Source organism: Typopeltis vanoorti, chromosome 11 (assembly GCF_054136105.1).
Source record: "Typopeltis vanoorti isolate ZY-2024b chromosome 11, IOZ_Tvanoo_1.0, whole genome shotgun sequence".
Taxonomy (NCBI): Eukaryota; Metazoa; Arthropoda; class Arachnida; order Uropygi; family Thelyphonidae; genus Typopeltis; species Typopeltis vanoorti.
This window is the reverse complement of record NC_143559.1, coordinates 126,941,181-126,964,062: the sequence shown is the minus strand read 5'-3', so window position 1 is coordinate 126,964,062 and position 22,882 is coordinate 126,941,181. Positions and strand designations below refer to the sequence as shown.

The window sequence follows — 22,882 nt, the reverse complement described above, 5'->3', positions numbered from 1 at the left end:
GGAAACATTGATTGATTCTGCCAGAGAGGCATGTGGTGAGGTTGTGTGCAAAGATAAAAAAATCAGAACTCCCTGGTGGACACAGGAAGTTAAAGAGGCAGTGAAGGAAAAGAAGAAAGCATATCAAAAGTTCCTGGCAAATAAGTCAGCTTTTACTCTTACAGAATACAGAGACAAATGTAAGAAAGCTAAACAGTGTGTAAAACTAGCTAAACAAAAGTCATGGGAGGACTTTGGCAAGAATATAGAAAATAAATATCAAGAAGGTGGCAAAATATTCTGGAGGTTGTTGAAGAAGCTTAGGAATGGAGGAAAGAGTGCTGTAAAAGGAATTAGAGATGATAAAGGTGAAATGAAAACAGGAGAAAAAGATATCCTTGAAGTATGGAGTAATTACTTTGAAAAACTGCTAAATGAAACAAGCAGTGATGACAGCACAGTGATAAAAAACACTGACCAGGCATGCAGTCAGGAATACATATCCATATTTGAAGTAGAAAAAGCCATCAAAGGCTTGAAATGTGGAAAGGCAGCAGGAGTAGATGATATTCGACCAGAAATGCTGAAGTATGGTGGTATAAGAGTCTTACAGTGGCTGCACTGCATAGTTCAGAAAGCCTGGACAGAGGGACGAATTCCCGATGATTGGAGTAGAGCTCTCATAGTACCCATATATAAAAAAGGGAAATAAAACTGAATGTGAGAATTACAGAGGTATTTCCCTACTGAGTGTTCCTGGCAAGATCTATGCAAGTATACTTGAGAAACGGTTGAGAAGAATTGTGGAAGAAAAGCTTGGTGAAGAACAAGCTGGATTCAGGCCAAATAGAGGCTGTCAGGATCAGATCTTCACTTTACGACAAATAGTCGAGAAAGCATGGGAATATAACAAAGATCTGTATTTAAGTTTTGTCGATTTGGAAAAGGCATATGACAAGGTGCCAAGAGAGAAGCTATTCAATACGCTGCAGTTATATGGTGTCAATGGGGCATTATATCAAGCAATACTTAGTCTTTATTTGAGTTGTGAGTCAGCAGTTAGAATTGAAGGAAGTACAGGAAGATGGTTTAATGTTAAATCTGGTGTGAGACAAGGACGTACATTATCCCCTCTGTTATTCATTATCTATATGGATCACATTATGAAGGAATGTGGTATTAAACCTGATATCAAAATTGGAGATGTTAATGTCAGCTGTTTGCTTTATGCGGATGATGTTATACTTCTAAATAAATCCGCTACAAGTCTGCAAGATTCTCTGACTAAATTGAATAGCTGTTGTAATAGATATGGTATGAAGGTCAGCAATAAAAAGACAAAGACAATGAAAATAGGCAGAATCATTGAAAATGTCAACTGTGTTGTGAATGGAGAACCTGTGGAACAAGTAAAACATTTCAGCTACTTAGGCACAATTTTTACTGAAGATGGTAAACTAAATATAGACATAGACAACAGAATCAGCAAAGCTGGTATCGTGGGAAGTCAATTGAATAAATTCATATGGAATAAGAAAGAAATTAGTCGGAACACTAAATTAGCTGTATACAAGACTGTGTTCAAACCAATTTTAACTTATGGATCTGAGAGCTGGGTCGGAAGTAAAACACTTGACCAAAGACTAGAGACCGCAGATATGAGAGTCCTGAGAAAGATTAGAGGCGTGAACAGATGGCATCAATGGCAATATCATATTAAAAATGAGGATATTAGGAAAGAACTTGACATTGTCAGCATCCAGGAATGCGTTAGCAGAGCTAATCTCAGATGGTATGGTCACTTAAATAGAATGGGAGAGGAAAGATTAGCAAAACAAGTGTTCTCTGCCAGGTTGGCAGGAAAACGACCCAGAGGAAGACCAAGATATAGGTGGATTGATACGGTACAAAGTGCCTTAGACAATAGAAATATAAGATCTGATAATGTTGGAGTCTTGACAAGTAACAGACTGATTTGGAGGAAAATTGTAGATAGGAAGTTAGTAATGATGTAATTTTTTCATGTAGTACTGTCATATCCTGTACACCCCTTGAGGGTACATGGCAGGAATTTGATGATGATGATGATGATGAGAAATGATATTCTTGGTTCATCCTTTATCCCAGCAAACAAAGTTTGTGCATGAAGTGTCTTCACGACTAAGCTACTTAGAGAACTGATGACTTCACCTTAATTACTTTAGTATCCCCATAATACAAAGCACACATTCTTTTGGATGTGAATAATGCTAATTTGTCCCTTTCCATAATGCTTAGCATTATACACACCGAAAAGAATGTGTCTTTTGCATTATGAGATACTAAGGCAATTAATGTGAAGTCATTAGCCTCTATATACAAGTACCATAGTTGTGAAGATACTTAACACACACACTTTGTTTGCTTTTACTTAAATAAAGGGTAAACCATTTTTAATTCCTAATGATGGTAAGCATATGTTCAAAATTGTAGAATTAACTCCTATTGCCATAGTGTTTAATTGCATAATGCTTATTTACACCTTTTAGCATACCAAACCAAGTTAGATTTTTAATTTTCTAACATCCTTTTGTAAGTTAATGAAATAGTTTTATTTTTCAAAGGAAAAAAAAAAGAAAAAGTTTAAGATTTCTCAGTTATTTGGTTCTTGAAATGCTTCCTACACATAGACATGCATGCAATAAATAAATAATACGCATGCAAAATAATATGGTTATGATGTGTTAAATGCATGTTTTAACAGCAGCTGTGTATATCATACAGCAGTTGTACTTTCTTATATCACGGACACTGAACTCATAAGTTAAAACATTTTAAACATTTTATTTTTACTCAGTAATGACACACACAGAAGGACTTCACTCTTACAGAAACAAGTCGTTATTATTATTATGTGACACCTCCAGGGAGTCTAGAGACTCATCGAGGGAGGGCAACTACTCTACAACTCTGTCTCCACCACTCAATCCACCAACTACTACAAACCGCAATTACCATAATTATCTACACCAATGCCATCTGCTAGCATTGGTGTAGATAAATACTGGTGGTGGATAATCCTATCTCCGCCACTAGTATTTTTACAGAAAATCACAAACATCCATGCCCATGCTTGGATTCGAACCTGCAGCCTTTTATCAAGATTATCAAAAGCTTGGCCATTAAGCTGTTTCTAAATGAAATAGCAAAGAAGCATGGAATATCACAATTACAAGCATCACTAGTTGGTGTACTTATTGTATTTAATGTAAAGTTTTTGTGTTTGCTTCTTCAAAAATGAAAAAAAAAAAAAGAGACATCTCTCAAAAATTCTTGATGCCATTCAGAAAAGAGCAGGTCCATATTTTATCCCTTTTACAGATTTTTCCATGGATGCTGTTCAGCAGAACAGCATCCATGCATATGCACGACATATATTTGCTTCCTATGCCCTGCAGCCTCTTGTGTGTGGAAGTGATATTAAAAGGAAGGGGGGACATTTTTCTGAATAACATAAATAAGCAAATGTTGCAACATCAAAACTTGCAGATTCTGGTCAGAATCATCCACAGTAGAGAAAAACTTAATTCAAACAAGCCGAATTTTCATCAATTTTTTGGTTTTGGTTTGGTCTTTGTTTTAGTTCACTATTTCAGTTGAGTGCTACATGTTTTAACTGCTTCTACAATGTTTATTAATAGTGTAAACAAGATGACATTTGTAGCATTTATATCTTCAAGAAAGCATTCAAAAATATGTACTCTTTCTCAGCACAATTCATGACTTGAAGACAAATTGCCAATGAGTGTGGTGTTGGTTTGGGTTTTGTTAATGCGATTTTAAAGAGGTTTTGAGAGAAAAGTGCCTTTTCTCCTGACTGAAAAGGAAAACTACACTTACTCAGAATTATTTACTAGTTAGGAAAATCAAAATGAATCCAAGATTATCTGCTGTAGACTTAAATAGAGACTTAGCAGCAAGTGGGATTAATGTTTCTGACATGACAGTCCATCGAAGATTGTTGGAAGCAGGGAGTACTGCCCACAGACCAAAAAAGAAACAACTGTTGATGAAGGCTATGCAGAAAAAGAGTAAACAAAAGATTACAAAGATTGGACTGTTGAGAAGTGGAAGGAGGTCATATTCTCAGGTGAGAGCTATTTCTTTGTTCAAGAAGAGTGAGTGCCCTATGTTTGCAAATAAGCAACTGAGAAGACTTCCTGCCCATCTTTAACGAACTCCTAAACACCCAACCAGAAAGATGATCTGGGTTATTTTACACATGATGGTCCATGATCACTTGTACCTGTTGATGATATGATGAAAAGTGACCAATGCATAAAAATATTGGAAAAAAGAGAATCCCCACAGATCCAGAAAACAAAGTACTCATCTTCCAACAGGATCTCACTCATTGCCACACTTCAAAAAAAAAGTGAAAAAAGTTCCTCAGAAATCACATCCAATTGCTTCAGTGGTCAGGTAACACTCTTGACATTAACCCAATAGAATATTTGTGGGCCATAATGAAAAAGATACTTGGAAAATTAAATTGTGATACAAAGGATAGCTTAATACAATCCATTATATAAGTATAGTTTTGAGATGCAGAAATAAGAAAAATGTTTTCTACGAGTCCATGCCTAAGCGAATTAATGAACTTATTAGGAACAGAGAAGCACATATAAATTATTGGGTAAAGTTGGAGTTTAATTTTTATACTTATTTTCTTGCAAAATTAAAATTTGTCTTTAAAATGTGAGTGCTCGGATTAATTTGTTCGCTACTGTAGTTTCAATTTTTCTGTTAATGATTTAATGAATTAAATTTTTAGTTTATGATAATGTAATCCTGTGTTGGATCCCTGTTTGTGAGTGTAAAATATTTTGCTAAATTGGATGTAGGGTTTTCTCTATTATTGATTATCATTAGGAGTGGTATTATTTTTATGAATTTTTGGAATTTATATATTTTTATGAATCATTCATATACATATGCAGTGTACATGAATGAAGATTTATACAAAGTTTTTTTTTTTTTTTGTTATATCTCAAGACCAAGATTTTAGCTTTATTTACTCATTAATATATTTTTTATTAGGAAACTTTTCGAAAGTTAGTAGGATTAGTATTACTTCCAAGCCTCCATAGAGTCAAAAACCAATCATGAGAAGTAGAACATTCATGGACCCACAATAACTATCACACTTTGCATAATTCTATCAGTTTCTTTTATTTTATATTGGCATGGACCCTTAAAAGAGTTAATGTTGTTCTATTATATTGTAAAGTATTCCTTATTGCAGTAATGTTGTTCTGTTCTAGTGATGACCTTTGGAGAATACTGCTCTTTTCAACAGCAAACTTGGTTACTTCTGGGAGATTTAGCTGTATTTAGAATGTGTGAAACATCAAGTCAGATATTGTTAGATAATTCCCATATACTTCAATCTGCCACTATTATAATTTTGATAGCAGAGATTTCTTTATGTCCTATTGCAAAACGAAAAACGTTTTCTACCTAAATGGCTAGCTGACCAGAGATGTTTAGAATAAGTTGCAAATTAGTTAAAACAAGAAAATGAAACTTTTGTTTTTGATGCAGAAAATACTATATATGCATTATCTCATCATGAACAAACTTTGTTAAAAAGTAAGGCAATAATTATTCCAATAAAGTAATTAAATAGTTCTTCAAGCAAATTCCTAATATGCGTCTTTAAGGGGGGGTGCAGTATACTTTGGTAGTACTATATACTGCACACCCCCTTAAAGACAGGGTGTGCAATATATATATATATATATATATATATATATATATATATTTTTTTTTAATACATTATTATTACTATCAACAACTTGAGCACTATATAAGGTTTGACAAATCAAAAGGAGGAATGGAGTGTACTGTCATCAGCAAAGCTATGGATAGGATTGGAAGTCTCTGCGAGCAGGTGATTTATATATAAGAGGAAGAGAGTGGGTGAAAGAATGGAACCTGGGGTATGCCTGCATTAGTGGGAAAATCTGAGGAGATGATACCATCAACCAATACACGTAGTGAGTTACAGAGTGTGGGAGGCAGACCATGGGATGACAGTTTGATAAGTAGTCCCCTGTGCCCCATCAAATTCTTTTGAGATGTTGAGAACAAGCACTGAAGTTTCTCTGAATTTTTCCATGGCTTGAGTCCCGAGGTGGGTGGTGAAAGCTAGATCAGCTGTAGATCTTGAGTGGCAGAATCCATACTGCTGGTCACTGATTAGTTGGTATGTCTATAGGTGGTTCAAGAGTTGGTGTCGATGACCTTCTCCATAATTTAAGAGCAATTGGATGATAATTTTGGTTGACTTTTATCACTTTCCTTTGTGATGGACTGGATTTGGGCCTGTTTCGATGTTGTAGGTTAGATGCCAGTAGAATAGGATAGATTGAAATGCAATACAGGATAGGTGTTCTGGGGCATAAGTTTCTGACATAATAGTTGGGATACCTCAGGACCATATGCCTTGTTTGGTTCAGGTTATTGAGGATTTTTCAGCTTTCTTTCTGGTGGAAGACAATGGTTAACATGGAGAGAGTAGTTTTCAGTGGAGTGGAACGAACTTTGTCCAGGTCATCAGTGGAAGAGTTGGAAGAGTGATGCCAGTAAGTTGGCCTTGTCTTTAGGTGAGGTGACTACAGCAGTCAGGCATTGAAGATGGTAGAAACTTTGAATTTGGTGATGATTCCTTTACAGCTGTTGCAGGTTAAAATATAGTCAGAGTGAGCGACTGAAGTTTTGGTCTTGAGCCATTTACATTATTATTATATTAATATCTGACCTTCATGGAGTCAGAGACTCATCGTGGGAGGTACACACATCAGACATAAAGCTCATCCAACCGCGCTTTAAACTGATTTAATGTGTCTGCATGCACAATACACTCAGGAAATGCATTCAACTCGTTAACCATACTCCATGTAAAGAACCCTTCTTCTCACCCCTCTGCTCACACTCTCATTATGCAGTTTCCAGGGATGACCTCTTCTTCTACCCTCCTCTCCCATTCTATAAAAAATCTCTTCCATGTCACTCTAATAACAACCACTGATTTCTCAATCATATCTTCCTTCTACTCCTATTCACAAGGCTCTGCAGTTTATATTCTCGCAATCTGTCCTCATATTTCACATTCCAAAGACTACTGATCACCTTTGTGAATCTTCTCCGGACCCTTTCTAACATATCCTCATCACCATGAAAACCCAGTGACCAAAGTGCACAATAACCCATGTGAGGCCTGATCAAAACCTTATACAATGGCATCATAGCCTCTTTATTCATCCGCATACAGTTTGCAATATTGAACTGACAGTTCTACTTACCTGCATGTTCATGCAGTCTATTGAAGTCCTCCTGTACTTATCATCTGCTTGACTTTTCATTGCTCTCCCCAATTTTGCATAATCTGCAAACAGCAACATATCGCCAGTTAAACCCATGCCAATATTATTAGTATACAAAATAAACAACAGTGGTCCCGACCCCTTGGCACACCACTAGTGACCTTCCTCCCTAGGGATACTGCACTCCCATATACAACTTTCTGATATCTGACAACCAATCACTGATCCAACTTAGAAGGCTGTTATCCAATCCCATCTGTTTCATTTTATTTAACAGCTTGTTGTGTGGCAGTCTGTCAAAAGCTTTTGCAAAATCCAAGTATACCACTGTATGTGCATCTCTTTTGTCCAAGACATTTGTCACCTTGTTATACCACATAAGTAAGTTAGTAAAACATGATCTCTGTTTAACAAACCCATGCTGATAATCACAGAGAATACTGCTGTTATCAGCCCATTTCTGTATCCTAGTTCTCCAGATATACAGATTGGCCTATCGTTTGTATCCACAGCCGTATCACCATCTTTATGCAGTGAAACAATTTTACTTTCTTTCCACTCCCATGAAACCTGTGCTATTGTAAGACTTATTAAACAGGCATGCCAATGCTACTGCCAGTTCTCTGAGACATTCCCATAAAAATGGGTCATCAAAGCCTTATCGACATCAAGGTTATTTATTTCTTCAAATATCTCCTGCGCACTCACAATTAAGACATTCTCTCCTTTGTCCTCTACATTAAGTTTCTCATGATTTTATCCATGAGATAAATTTTATTTAAAAATTTAAACTTTAGTTTCTCATTAAGGATGAAACACCCTTATAAATTGATCATGGAATAACTCAGCGATGTCTTTGCATCAGTTATCATTCTACCATTTTCTTCCATTGACATCATCTTGTCATAGTCATTGTTCCTTCTCCTTGTCACATATCAAAAAAAAAAAACTAAGGCTTTCTTTGCCTGATTTGTTCAGTTCTGCACATGCTGCACGTTTCTTGTCACTCTCCTGGCTTGTTCTTTATACTTTTTATGATTATTACCATTATTCATCTTGCTGCCTCCAAAATGCCTTCTTCAAGATTTCATGTTTAAACCCCTCATTCATCCATTTTACACCTACCTTATTCAGTCCTTTGACCTTAGGAATACATTCATGCATTGATGCTGTTGTGTCATACCTCGGCAACACTGACAATCTTTCCCACTATACTGTTATCTTTCATTCTCCTCACTAGCTTCCTGACATTCTCCCTCACATTTTCCTTGTCTACTTAAATCATTTGTCCCGAAAACCACCATCAATTCTCTTGCTCATTTTCTCCTCTTGTTCAAAGAATGAATTATCTTGCTCATTTCCCTCCTGGATAGCAGACCTTATGGTTTCTCATTAACCAATCCTCTAACAATGGAATCTCCATACATTCCTATTCTCAAATCACTCATTACCCCATTTAATCCCTTTTTTTCTTTCATTCTATTCATTTGCACACTTTTCTTTATTTCTAGTAAACATCTAATATCACTGTGCATATTCCTCATTTCATTTTGAATAACTGTTTCATCAAATCTTTCATTCTGACAATTTCACTCTCATAGTGTCACTACCTTTTTCATTCTACTTCACCTTACTTCTGTTTCTTCATTCAAAAAAGTCCCAATAGACAACATCTGATGAATAGGGAGTGTGTGTGTGTGTGTGTGTGTGTTCATATGGTGGTATTTATTTTCCAACTAAAACAACATTTTTGTAGACAAAAACTGATTTATATACAAGTGCATACTTTCTTAGTACAAAGTCCTCATGTTCATTCTTTGAAATATGGGAACTTTTAATTAAATTAATTTTAGTTGAAAAAAGAGGTATACATTGTAATTTACATCAAAAATACAGTTATAAATTGCCAACATATAAGCCTTACCACCACTTACAATTGGTTATATTGATGTATTGGCATATTAAAAATTTTAATAAATTCTTTTTTACTTGTCAATATCATGCTTGAAAAAAAAAAGTAATAAATTTGACATATATTGAACACTAAGTTATCATTGGATTTGTTGTGAAAGTGAAGAAAATGTCTTCCGAAACATTAAATTTGTTATGTAAGACAGAGAAGATGTCCTTTCAAGAACTTGTGTTTGAATGGTACAAGAGGTTTTTCAAAAAGGAGAGAGAATGTAAAAGATGACAAGCAATCTGGTTTTCTGATATAATGAAAACTCTCCAAGACTGATGAAAGCATATGACATGTTATAAAAAAGGATATTCAACAAATAATACCCGATTTGTAGAGTTGGATTTTGCACTAAGACTTTGCATTGGTATATAAATCAGTTTTTGTCTACAGAAATTTTATTTTAGCTGGAAAATAAATACCAATACATGAACACACATTCCCTATTCATCAAATGTTGCCTATTGGAACCCCCCCCCTTTGAAATTTATTCTTATACATATTCAGTTAATTGAAGACATCTATAAGAAAACAGCAGAGTTAGGTGAGGTAGAATGAAAAAGGTAGTGAGACTACAAGAGGGATCACATCAAATGTTAGATGCGACCATTCTCTGAAATTATTTTGGGTAAGTGCTTTTGATAACTCTGCTGTTTTCTTATACATATTCAGTTATAAGACATCTATAAGAAAACAGCAGAGTTATCAAAAACACTTACCCAAAATAATTTCAGAGAATGGTCACATCTAACATTTTGCTTTTCTAAAGCACTTTTAACTGCATCAGCCCACATAGGTCTTGGTATTCCTCTGGGTCTTCTTCCTGCTATCCTGTCAAAGCTGTATTATGTGTCTCAAGTCTATGTTTCTTCAAGGTATAGTAGCTTGCGATGGTTGGATCCCATCCATCATCAAGGCATATGATATCTAGTGGTACTTTTGCACATTGCCCCACTCAGTCTCTATGTTGAAGCGAATGAACTAGCTCTGCTCTAAAAAATCTCTTTCAGACCATCCTATGTGGTCTAGTATCTTTTCTTTGCATTGGTGGAAGGCTCAATATCACACACATCAGATTGACATATGTTCCTTTGGTGTGCATGTTAAAGAGATTATGCAAGCTATTTGCATGATTGCTGAAAACATTACCTGCACCAAACATAACAGCATTCCTCCATGGCATGGTTGCCATAGAGGAATGCCATCATCTCTCTACATGCAGTTATTTAAGACACGCAGAGCAGAATACTCTAATTTCCTTCCTATCTGTACTGTTTTCAAAATCGGAGACCACTGTTGGTTGTGCTGCTCAATTTCCTAACTTTATCATATTAAATCAGATTCCACTTATTGTGTTGCATGCAATTCAGCTTGTGCATATAAAGAAAACTTCTGCCAAAAGTGATGATTTATGCAGCCTCATTAAGTTATATGGTCATCTTGTTTCACGTGTACAGTCCACGTCAAGTGCTTTGCGAGGTTTTACAACTGTTGCACAAAATATCCATCATCTATTCATTGGACATCATCAGATGCTGTATGGTCAGTCAGATGCTTGATATCAGCCGCACTAGTCCTTTCCAGGTGGTCTTGTATGCTTATCTGGAGGCTTCACCTCTCTGATGATAATTCGCTCTAGACACACCATCCATCCATCTCATTGATAGTCTACCCCTTCCTCTTTTTTCAGAAACTTGACCTTCTCTTACTTTTTTAAGAAGCCCCCTTCCATCCTTTCAATATATCTTCTGTTTCAACTGATCCTCTCCAGTATCCATTTGTTTGTCCACCTTTCAGTATATTATATCCTCAGCATCCTTCTGCACAACTTGAAGGTCCTTAATTTTGATACTGAGCAGTGCTGGATTCCCAGCTACATTGGAATTGAAAGAAATGAAACTGCAGATGCAGCCACTAGATCAGCTGATAATTTTTCTGCATACTGGTTTCAGTCCCTTATGCAGAGTAAAATAGTTCATAAGATCAAATCCAATCATCCAATGGCAGGAAGCATGGGCAAACAAATTGCACTACATTAAGCCTGAAGTTGGAGGGCACTAGTGTTATCCTTAGTAGTGGATGCCGTACATGTGTTGCTTATCTGTCATGTCCGTGTGGTTAGCCTAGTAGCTATGTGCTTCGCAACCACATGCCTGGGTGGGGAAGGAGTGTCCTAGGTTCGATTCCCATCAACATCGTGAGGAGCTTAAGGATTTCCCTCAGCCATAGCCAAGTTAGTCAGTCTTGGGAGTGGACAGCAGGGTTCCCCCCCCCCCCACACACACAAGCAGGTAAACCGGCCCCCTTGAACACATGCGGATACAGTCAGGAATACTTAAGACACTTCCTCCAGCCATATGTCTGAATTGTCAGCTATGCTGGTCCTGAGCCAGAATAAAAATGGGGGGGGGGGGAATTGAGGTGGTGCCGTACCTCCCCATAAAAGGGGCTCACGGTTGTTGAATCACCATACGAAATGAATGAATGAGTGAGTCTAAGTCATTATTTTTTAGTAGATATTAGCAATATTGTTATATATAATTGGTATATTTTGTTTATTTTTGACTGTGTTGTTTAGTGAACTGTTACATGATATGCTTTCAGAAACGTTTTTCGTTTCTTCGATGTAACGTGTGTTTAATGTATTCATTTCCGAGAACGAATGGTTTGTGGCAGGAGAGTGAGAATGGAGAAAATATTTGTCAGAGATGTTTCACAAGCGAGTATAAGAAATGCGAGTTTAGTGTTGGGAGCGAAAGTATGAAGTGACTGTATTATGAATATAAGGCATGATTGTCTAAGTGTTGTGGAGAATGCAGCAGAAGCAGTGAATGATGGTGGTGCACAAAATACGAACGAGCGCTTGAAGGAAGTGGTTGAAAGTATTAATGTGGATGATGAGATGTTAGCATGGCAAGAAATTGTATTCTTATGTAGACTCTTTCACAGGGCAAAATGTGAGCTCGAGCAACTGGAGAAGCAATTGGCATGTGGTACAGCAGGAGGAGGAAGAACAAAAGAGTGAATGGAAAAAGCATAAAAATGTGAGAAACTGGAAGAAAAGAGATAGTATTATATGGGGATTCAATGATAAGAAGTATACTGAATGAGAAAGTGACAAAAGCATGTTTTCTAGGTGCGAAGATAAAGGATGTTAGTGAAGCTGTGTTTGCAGAAGGAAGAAGCGAATGAATTAATTGTTTTGGCAGGCACAAATTATTTTAAAGGCGAGAAATATGCAATGAGAAAAGATATGAAAGAGTTGTTAGAAGAAGCAAAAATGAAGAATAAGAAAGTAAAGATTGTGAGTCTGCTGCCTCAGTATGATAGGATGGAATTGAGAAGAATGGCCATGATTGCCAATGACTCAATGAGAAGATTGTGCAGGAGGAATGGCATGCAGTTTATAGATGTGTCGAATGAATTTGATGGATGTAAGGACCTGTATGTGATTGATGGACACTGCACTTAAATGGTTTTGGAGTTAGATATTATTTGGAAAAGTGTTCAGTGAGAGTTTGGAAGGTCAAAATCAGAGAAATTAGAGATGGGGGGGAGCAATCAAGCATGTGTCTAGCCACCCCTCAGGAATGATTATGAATAGCTGTGTGCAGATTCCCAGGTTTTGAATCAGAATGGACAGGTAATGACATCATGTAAGGATAACTGAGGGCCCAAGGGAATGTTGAAATGCATGTACATGAATGCCTGAAGCAGCAGAAATAAAGAAGAGGAGTTTTTGACATTGGTCAGCTCAACTTGGCCTCAGCAAGACCTTGCTGTCAGAGAATGATGTAGTTAGAGGGATAGAATGTAATGTATATTGTATTTTTAGAGAAGATAGAGGAAGTAGGATAGGAGGTAGGGGTATTATTAACGATAGCTGAAGAACTTCAAACAACAAAAATAGAAGTTAAGGAAGATTGTAGATCTGATGGAAATGGTTAATTTGAGTTTGGTATGATATAGAGGCCAATAAGACAAAAATATACAGAAGAAAATGTGGACAACATGCATCAGCAGATTAGCACAATGAGTGCAGTTACCCGAAACAACACATGATGGAAGGCACCAGGGGTTTGAGAGTGTTGGATCTGATAATAACATCAGAAGATCTATCCATAACTGCAGTAGCAACTCTACCTCTGATTGGGGAAAGTGACCATACAGTCTCATCCTGTGATGTTGCTCAATGTGTGGAAATTTCAGTCAAGAAAAGATTTATGCAGAACTATAAAGCTTGTGATTTATGATAACTTGGAGCAGTACTATGTATGGCATAAGAAACTACATGGAATGAATGTGATTAGTGCATTGGAAGTGGTCAAGGTTTGTTTGAACGAAGCAGTATCAGAGTGCATACCCAGGATCAGGAGGATAAATCGAGTAGAGAATAAGTGGATGACTAGCAATATAAAGCAGAAGCTGGGAAAAAAAAAGTATGTGGAAGGAATATAAACCACATGGTGATCAGCATACCCATGAGCAGTATAAAGCACAAGCAAGAAGGGTAAATAGTATGGTAAGGAAGGCTAAATCAGATTTCAAGAGAAAATTAGCTAGGTAGGCCATAGTAAATTCAAAAGAATTTGTTTTGATATATGGCAAGTAAGAGAAAGAATGATTATGAAAAGATAACTTTACTCAGTTGATGGCAGGGAAGTGACAGAAGCAGAAAAAATAGTTCAGTTACTAAGTGATCACTTTGCAATGGTGTATCATCAAGGTGGTGACTTTGCAGTTACTGAAGTGACAGAGATGATGTGAGCATTGAGATAGATGAACAGGATGTACTCAGTATATTGGAAAATATCAATATGAATACAGCAATGGGTCTGGATGGTATGATTGCTCATGTGCTATAAGAATGTGCAAGTGAACAGTTTAGTGCCTTTGATGAAGATGCTTAATCTAAGTCTCGACTCTGGCAAGGTTCCAAGGGAGTGGAAAGAGGGCAAGATAGTTCCATTACATAAAGATGGCTCTAAGACAGAAGTAGCAAATTACAGACCAATTAGAATCTCTGGAGTGGTGGTTAAAGTATTGGAAAAGTTAGTTAAAAGTAAAATTCAGGAATGGGTGGATAGGAATATGATACTTTGTAGGGGGTAGTGTGACTTTGTAAAAGGTAGGTCCTGCCTCATTAATGTATTCACGTCTTATAATAAGATGAAAGCAGAATTGGATAAAGGAATGCAAAAGTATTCCTTGGACTTTGCAAAAGCATTTGACAGAATACCACATGGAAAACTATTACATAAGTTGGAGCAAATGAGAATGGATACAAGGCTGGTGGCATGGATAAACAGGGTGGCTGATAGACATCCATCAGAGGGTGGTGGTGTGTGGAGTGGAATCAAGGCAAATGAGGATGACTAAAGTACCCTAGGACTTTGTACTAGGACCACTACTTGTGAATTTGTATATAAATGATATAACAGAAGGGGGGGGGCATTCAGTTGTTTGCTAATGATCCAAAACTAGGGAAGGCAGTAGTTGATATAGGTGGTGTAGATATCTTACAAGATGATTTAAATAATTTGGCAATGTGGACAAAGGACATTGGTTGGCAATTCAGTGTTGTAAATACAAGGTAATACACTTCAGGATGAAAAGATTACACCTCGTGTCATATTGATGGTACTAGTTTACAGGAAATTGATGAGGCTAGGGATCTGGGGGTGATGGTGTGAAAATCTCTATCACGAAGATGATAGAGATTTGAAATTCAGAGGATATATTGCAAAAGTTGGCAAAATAGCTCAGAGGATTACTTGGATGTTGAAGAACACATTGACAATTAAAGATAAGGAGGTCATTATCTCTCTTTGTAAGGCTATGATTTGCCCACACATTGACTATGCACAGATTTGGTCACCTGCATTTCTTGGGGATTAGGAGGTGGTGGTGGCGAAGATTCAGAGATGAGTGACCAAGTGTGTGACGGGTCTGTGGAATGTTTTCTATGAGGATAGAGTGAAGGTGTGTGGGTTGCAGATTTAGCTGACAGGTAGAGGAGAAGGAATATGATAGAAACTAAGTTGCTAAAGAGTCACTATAAGATACAGAGAAGGAATTTTTCAATACATGGATAGTAAGGAGAAAACAAGAGGTCATACTTGGAACCTGTTCAAAAGCGTGGTTAGTAAGAGTATACAGACTAGATTTTTTCTTGAAGAGTGGTGAATGGTTGGAATGGATTGTCAGAAGTAGTTGTGAGCATGCCAACAGTGAATAGGTTTTAGGAATGTACACTAGGTATTGTGTTAATGGATAGAGTGGATCTTCTGCAATGTCTTTTGACTCTTTGGAGTGCTCATATAATAATAATAATAATTTAGCATTGACAGTCAATTCAGTGGAGAAACAGAAGTTATGAAGTTATTGGTAGTCTCTGCATAGGTCATAGTCATCTTACACACTTGTATTTATTGAGGACTGATGCCCCACCTATGTGAACAATACAACATGCATCTTACTCTGCACCATATTCTTGTGGAATGCTGGCATTTACTTAAAAAATAATTAATGTTTCACTAATCTGGCTGGCTACTCAAGGAGATCTTATCAGACTCAGACAAACTGCAGGAAGTTTTTGAATTTTAAAATAATTTATACAAAAATATTTGATCATATATTCTATTTATATGTGGATACAAGTTTGCTCAACTATTCTAAAATTTGCTTTTTGATATTTTTATTACTGTTTATTATTACCTTGAGTGCTGCTGTAAGTTTTGGCTTCACACAGTATGACTTTTGCAGTCCTTGTGCCAATAAACTCTAACTCAACCAACCAACCTGCTATCAAATATCTACTTTGCTATCCTATATTCCCCCTTTCTGTTTAATTGACCATATCACCTAAGATTACTTCAATTTGGCTTATATTTGTTGATATAATACTTTGAGTCAATATAATGTAAACATTTATATCAATATAATGTATTGCTGACCTAACAAAACTGTATTCTTTTAAAATAAAATTAACAAAAATGATTATCTTGGGAAAGTCTGTGTGCATGTGCATGCCATTTCCATTCAGTAGTATGTAAGAAGCAGTTTTGTTAAGAAATCATTGGATTATCTAAAGGCAAAGAACCTCAACAATACAGAAACAGTAAAATACAGACTTAACAAAGAACGGTCTAATATAAATAAATTAACCAAAATATGGGAAAATAACAGCATTTCGAAAAGCTTCAGACTAAAACTCTATAAAACCCATTATTATACCTACAGCAACTCAGTCAGAAAGAAATACAGAAAATCAGTGCATTCGAAATGAAATGCTTAGGAAAAATAAATAAGACTAACTGGTCAGAATGCAAAACAAATAAGTCAAACTACAGAGAATATATCATGGCTATAATTCTTAAACAGCAATTAAGATGGTTTGGACACCTCAAGAGAATGTCCTTTCAAAGATTACAAAATATACTCTTGAATGGAAACATAGGAGGAAGACAATCAAGAGGTAGACTAAGAAGAACTTGGCTACTCTTTGAAGGAAAGATCATAATTATTGCGCTTCAGAGATGACAGAAATAACAACCAACTGATGGCAAAGATTTGCACATAGGGGACTCAACCCATCATTTGATGGATGAGAAAGAAAAAGAAGTGTGGCACCATTAAAAGCATGTTCTACACAGAATGTGCCTTTTCTTACATTAAACATTTTCTGGTAATGCTATGGAATTTCATATGTGCATCCTGAGAACACTGGTAGATTACAATATATTACAAAACTTTCTTATACAAGATATATCCAATTAACAGACATAGCAGACTGTGGGAAACTAGCCATTCTAACCATTGGATTTGGTTTGAATACCTGCATGGAGTGGATCTGCATTGCACAAAGCTCATAAAGTTATTGACTGATAGATGTGCCATTATTTTATTTAATACTTTAGTACTTTTTATTTATTTATTTTATTTATTTACTTTTTATTTAAATAATTATTATTATTTATTTATTTAGGTTTTTTTAAATGTGTTTTGTTATAGGGAAAGTGTGCTGGCTGTAGTTACCAAATCATTAAAACAGAAAGTGGGTGGACTCAGTAGTCCAATTCCTTTTGCTTCTTCTTCAGGAGATAGCGTAGAAAATCTAGAAGAAAGTATGAGGAAGGTATGTAGCTGTTTCAAACAAATCTGTTCATTTTTTTTTTCAGTTTGCCAGTTGTTATATTGGTAGTAAACAAATGCATGTAATGGTTAATTAATCCACTTTGATCATCTTCAGTTGAATCACTGATATCGAGAAGAGTTAGTGCTGATTGGAAATTTGCAAGTGTGTTTCATCACATAAAGTGGAAAAATTAGAGACCAAAGGTTATTCTTGGTAATAATATATAAAGTAATGAAAAAGTTTATCAGAATTATCATATTCAAGGTATTCTTGATAGGGATCACTGGTTTCATTAATGGGAGATTGCTTATAACAAACCTGCTTTCTCATGATGAAGTTATGAAAGAAATAAACCATGCTAATGGCTATGGTATGGTTTATTTAGATTTTAACATAGTCTTTGATGGTGTTCCACATAAGAACCCACTGATTAAAATGTATGAAATGGGTATTGATGATCACCTAGTCAGGCAGATAGGAAATTGGTTGACTGATAAACAACAGGAAATAATGCTTTAGAAGAGTACCTTGAAATCAAGTTGTTAGAGCAAGGTAATACTAGAAGGTTTGGTGTTAGACTCTTTAATATATTTATAAATGATTTATATACCATACCAATAATTATCTGGACACCCCTTTTATTTGAAGTTATGGAACATTCCAGGTTTGTTAATAACATAAAAACTGGTGTACAGATAGTAGGAAGCAGTATTTCAATGTTAGCAGTTGAATACAGGTGGTATGGCAACACAATGTGAACTCACTGACTTCAAAAGAGAGGTGTCATCATGGGCTGTCACATTGGTGGCATGTCCATTGCCACTGGAGCATCCAAAATCAATGGTTGGCAATGTGATCAACAAATTGAGATGTTCTGGCATCACTAGTGCAGGAAAAACTCAGGGCAGCTGCCAAAAATGATTGACAGGGAGAAGAGATTGTTAAAGTGGATGGCGTGCAAAAACTAGCTACAATTGTCACAGTCAGTCTGTGATGAGTTCAAGAGTAACACCATGGCGAGCACTAATACTATATGAAAAGAACTCCATTTTACTGGGTTTCCATGGAAGAGCAGTGGCACACTATCCAAACATCACAACCATGAACAAAGTGGCTCATCTGGCCTGGTGCAAAGAGCGTATGAACTAGACATTTGACCAGTGGAAAATGGTACTCTGGAGCGATGAATCAAGGTTCACCTGTTTCCATTCTGATGGCAGCTTGTTATTGGGTGAACGCTTGTTATCACAGTGTGTGATAACAGAGAGAAATTTCTGAGAGAAATTTTGCTCTTCATATACACTGTCTACCAATAATTGTCCAGACATGAGCAATTTACACTTGATACCAGCAGGCAAACCCTAATATCGGGCATGTCCACCTTTGGCTTTGATCACCTCCTGCACCCTTTGAGGGAGGCCTAAGTAAAGTTTGGTGGTGGAGGAGTAATGGTGTGGGATGCATTCAGATTTGGAGTGGGACTACTGGTTATTGTCCATGGTTCCATGAAGGCAGCTCAGTAACTTGATATTCTGGATAATCAGCTGCTGCTGCCTACAGTGTGGAGTTTTTATGGAACAGACCTGTGTTACTATTAAGACAACAATGCCACAAAACTGCAGTTGTTATGGAATGGTATGAAAAGATAGGTGTTAAATGACTGTCCTGGCTCCAACCCCATTGAACACCTGTGAGATCAATTGGAGCATTGATTGAGGTCCACAGCAGCACATCCTTAATCTTTTGCTGAACTCAGTGCTGCTTTGATAGAGGAATGGGTACAAATTCCATCTGATATCTGCTGCACATTGGCAGAAAGCCTCCCTCAAAGGGTGCAGGAGGTGATCAAAGCCAAAGGTTGACATACCCGGTATTAGGGTTTGCCTGATGGTATCAATTGTAAATTGCTAATGTCTGGACAATTATTGGTAGATAGTGTATATGAAGAGCAAAATTTCTCTCTTTGCTAATTATGTAAAGTTCTTTACAGAATGATCTTAAAATATTGGAAGAGTGAAGGAAAGTAAAATTCAGTATGAACAAATGCAAGTATATCATTTGGTAAGAAGATAATTTTAGATGACTGTATGTTGAATGGACATTCTTTAGGAAAAGTTAAATGGATACAAAAATGTTTTTTTTTTTCCATAGAGAATTTACATTCAGGACTGATATTGGTAATATAACTAGTAAAGATTGTAGGATTAATTAAAATATGCTTCACTTGTAGGAGAAAGGAACTAATAATATACTGTTATATAAGACTAGTCAGACTAATATTGGATTATGACTCCCAGTTTAACTTACTAAGGTTTTTTATAGATGCCATGAAAATCAGGAGTATTCAGAGAAGATTGATAAATGTGTAGGTGAATTCTATAATAATAATTATAAGCATCAGTTGTTTAGTTGTCATGTGATGAATTTACTTAACAGGTGATTGAGAGGAGATTTAGCTGAAGTTTATAAGGCATTCGGGTGAACCAGGCTATACCAGAGGGCATAATTAAAAGATAGCAAAGAAGAGCGACTAAACATAAAGTTTATTTTTTACTGTTAGGATAAAAAATATTGAATTGATCTTCATCAGCAGAGTTCATAGAAGTGGTACATTATGTACCTTTAAGACAGAATTAGATAGTTATGTCTAGAGGAGTGGTTAATTAAAATTAATGTATAATGATTATCTAATTGAGTAGTCTTGAACATCGGTATTGTTATGGAGGAGAAAGAAAGAAAAAATCACAACAGGTGAACTGCATACTGACTAACCAGTCACAAATGCTTCTGGTTGTATTCTAATATGAATTTGTGTAATTTATGGAGTTTGTGTCATCCTGGTATGGTTGTTCTTTCCACAATCCTGGCAATTTTTTTTTCTTGATTTTTATTTATTATTTGATTTGATAATTGACCTAAGATAGGTAGGAAGAATTGGATAAGTACCAGATCGACATAATAGGTGTGACTGAAATAAAGAAGACAAAAACAAGTGAGATCTTTGTAAGTGATAAATACAGAATGTTATATTCAGGCAATTAACAGTCAGGGAAAAGAGGGAGTAGATATAGTATTCAACACTTAATATGAGGATAATCTTCTTGAATGGCAGGCTATATCACGCAGAGTAATGACAGTCTTATATTGTCAATTGCTTGGACTTTAAAAAAAAAAAAAAAAAAAACTTCTATAACATATGTGCTATTCCATGATTGGTTTTGTAAATCTCTTTGTTCTAGCTACTAAAAAATAATGCAGCAGAATGATTACAAATAAATTAGATTTAATCGTTTTCAAATTATTTCTTACTGTCTTTGTATAAAGTTAATTTATTTCAGAAACACATTAACAAAATTATAAATAAAAATTAATAAATAAATTCATCTTATGAACATTCATCATAGCCTTTTATTGCAACTGAAGAGTCAAAAGTTTCAGGATTAAATTTTCAAACAATTTTCTGTACTGTGATACAATATAATTAATTTTAATTTTAGTTTAGTTTCTTATTAATGTTTTCTTCCACATATATCTGTTATTTTTCAGGCTTCTAAGAGAAATATTAAGTGCATCCTAGGTCTTGGTCCTAACATTTTCTATCAATTTCCTATTTCAGTTGACTTTCTGCTCTCATTCTCTTTAAGTGACATACAATTTCATATTGGCTCTGCCTGCACATTGTCTTATACAGATGTGGCAAGGTTTCCTTCCTGAGAACTCATGTTTTCCATCCAGCAAAAACAGACAAACCAGCCAGAAGAACACATACACTTAATGGACATTATATACTAGCCTTAGATGGTTCATCCATAACATCAAATAGCCAACAATCCCAACATACATAATTCAAATTCCTTACCAATATCTTCATTTTTAATATGATTCTGCCGGTGATGTTATCTGTTAAGTCCCCTAATTTTTTTTCATGACACTCATCTGTAGTCTGTTTTTGATCTTTGATTAACTGTTTCATTTCTAACTAAAATGCTCATATCCATAGCTTAAAATTCATTTGAATATACAGTCTTGCACACTTCTAGTTCATTGTTTTGGATGATTTCTCTCTTATTCCATGTAAGTTTATTCACCTGACTTCCTGCTATACCAACTTTGTTTATTTTATTTTAGTATGATTTTTCATATTTAATTTGCCTTCTTTCACCAAACGTTATGCCTAAATAGCTTGAATGTTTTGACATGATTATTATGCTGGTCATCCATTTCTTCATTATTATTTTCTGAATTTCATACTTACTTATGTTTTAGTATATTTCAGGTTTGATTGATAATTACAGGTTTTTAATTCATATAACAATTGTTCATTTATACTAGATGTAAGGGTCAAAGCTGTATAACTGAGAGGAGACCTCCACATAGCCTTTAAAGGAATGCGGAGAATCGACCAGGGCTTCTGACCTAATGTCCAATCCTCACCTCCTCATGGTGCACCCTGTTGGGTATCTACTTTGATACTGAACGAACGAAGATGGGCTGGCAATTTGGGATTTAGCCGACCAAATTGTATTCTTATTGGTTAAACCAAAATAAAAAATGATGGTACAACATGACAAAATTTCATGCCGGCTGGGGCGTCGCCCGGTTAAACAAGGCCCCCGTTGTTTTCGCCAGGGAACCAGGGCGAACAGCAAAAAGTCAGCTACTGGAACAAATCTGAAAACAAACCCCAACTTAACATCACCAGAGTTAAAGATCAGTACTATCAACGTAAGAAGCCTGAATGGCAAAGAAATGGAGCTAGCTGAGGAATTAGATAAGTACCAGATCGACATAATAGGGGTGACTGAAACAAAAAAGACCAGAACTGATGAGATCTTTCTAAGCAATAAATACAAAATGTTATGTTCAGGCAATGACAATCAAGGAAAAGAAGGAGTAGCCATAGTATTCAACACAAAATACGAGGCTAATCTTCTTGAATGACAGTCAGTCTCAAGTAGAGTAATGTGGGCAAATATGAGAATGGGGAACTGGACAATGAGACTTATTTGTGCCTATGGTCCCATAGAAGGTTCTACTAAGGTAGAAGTGGAGGAATTTTTTGATGCGTTAGAAAAAGCAACTGACACAATGAAAAATGAAAAGTTGGTCCTTGTTGGGGATCTAAATAGCAGAGTAGGAAATGATTGCGAGACATACAAAAATATTTTGGGAAAATTTGGAGAAAAGAGCAAAGCTAATAATAATGGCAAATATCTGTTGGATTTCTGCTCAGGACATGGACTGGTTATTACTAACACCATGTTCCAACATAAAAATGTGCACAAATTCACATGGAGAGAAGAGGCTAGGAATAAGAAAAGTCTCATTGACTATGTTATTGTTGATAGTGATGTCTTCTCCCTGGTGCAGGACACCAGAGTGTACAGAGGATTTGAAATTGGAAGCAATTACTATTTAGTCTTGAGCAGGATAAAATTG

At 35.9% G+C, this 22,882-nt stretch overlaps 1 protein-coding gene across 3 annotated transcripts in view; it reads left to right on the top strand.

Moving 5' to 3' along the window:
* Positions 1-22,882, top strand: part of LOC150102033 (rab GTPase-binding effector protein 1-like) — a 555,334-nt gene that overhangs the window by 201,657 nt on the left and 330,795 nt on the right. For all 3 annotated transcript variants that reach the window (XR_016549014.1, XM_090400151.1, XM_090400153.1), the window contains one exon: positions 17,320-17,443. Coding sequence is in view for 2 of the 3 variants with exons in the window: in XM_090400151.1 (XP_090256277.1) it covers positions 17,320-17,443 (124 nt within the window). In the remaining variant the exon portion in view is untranslated. The remainder of the gene's footprint in view (positions 1-17,319; positions 17,444-22,882) is intronic.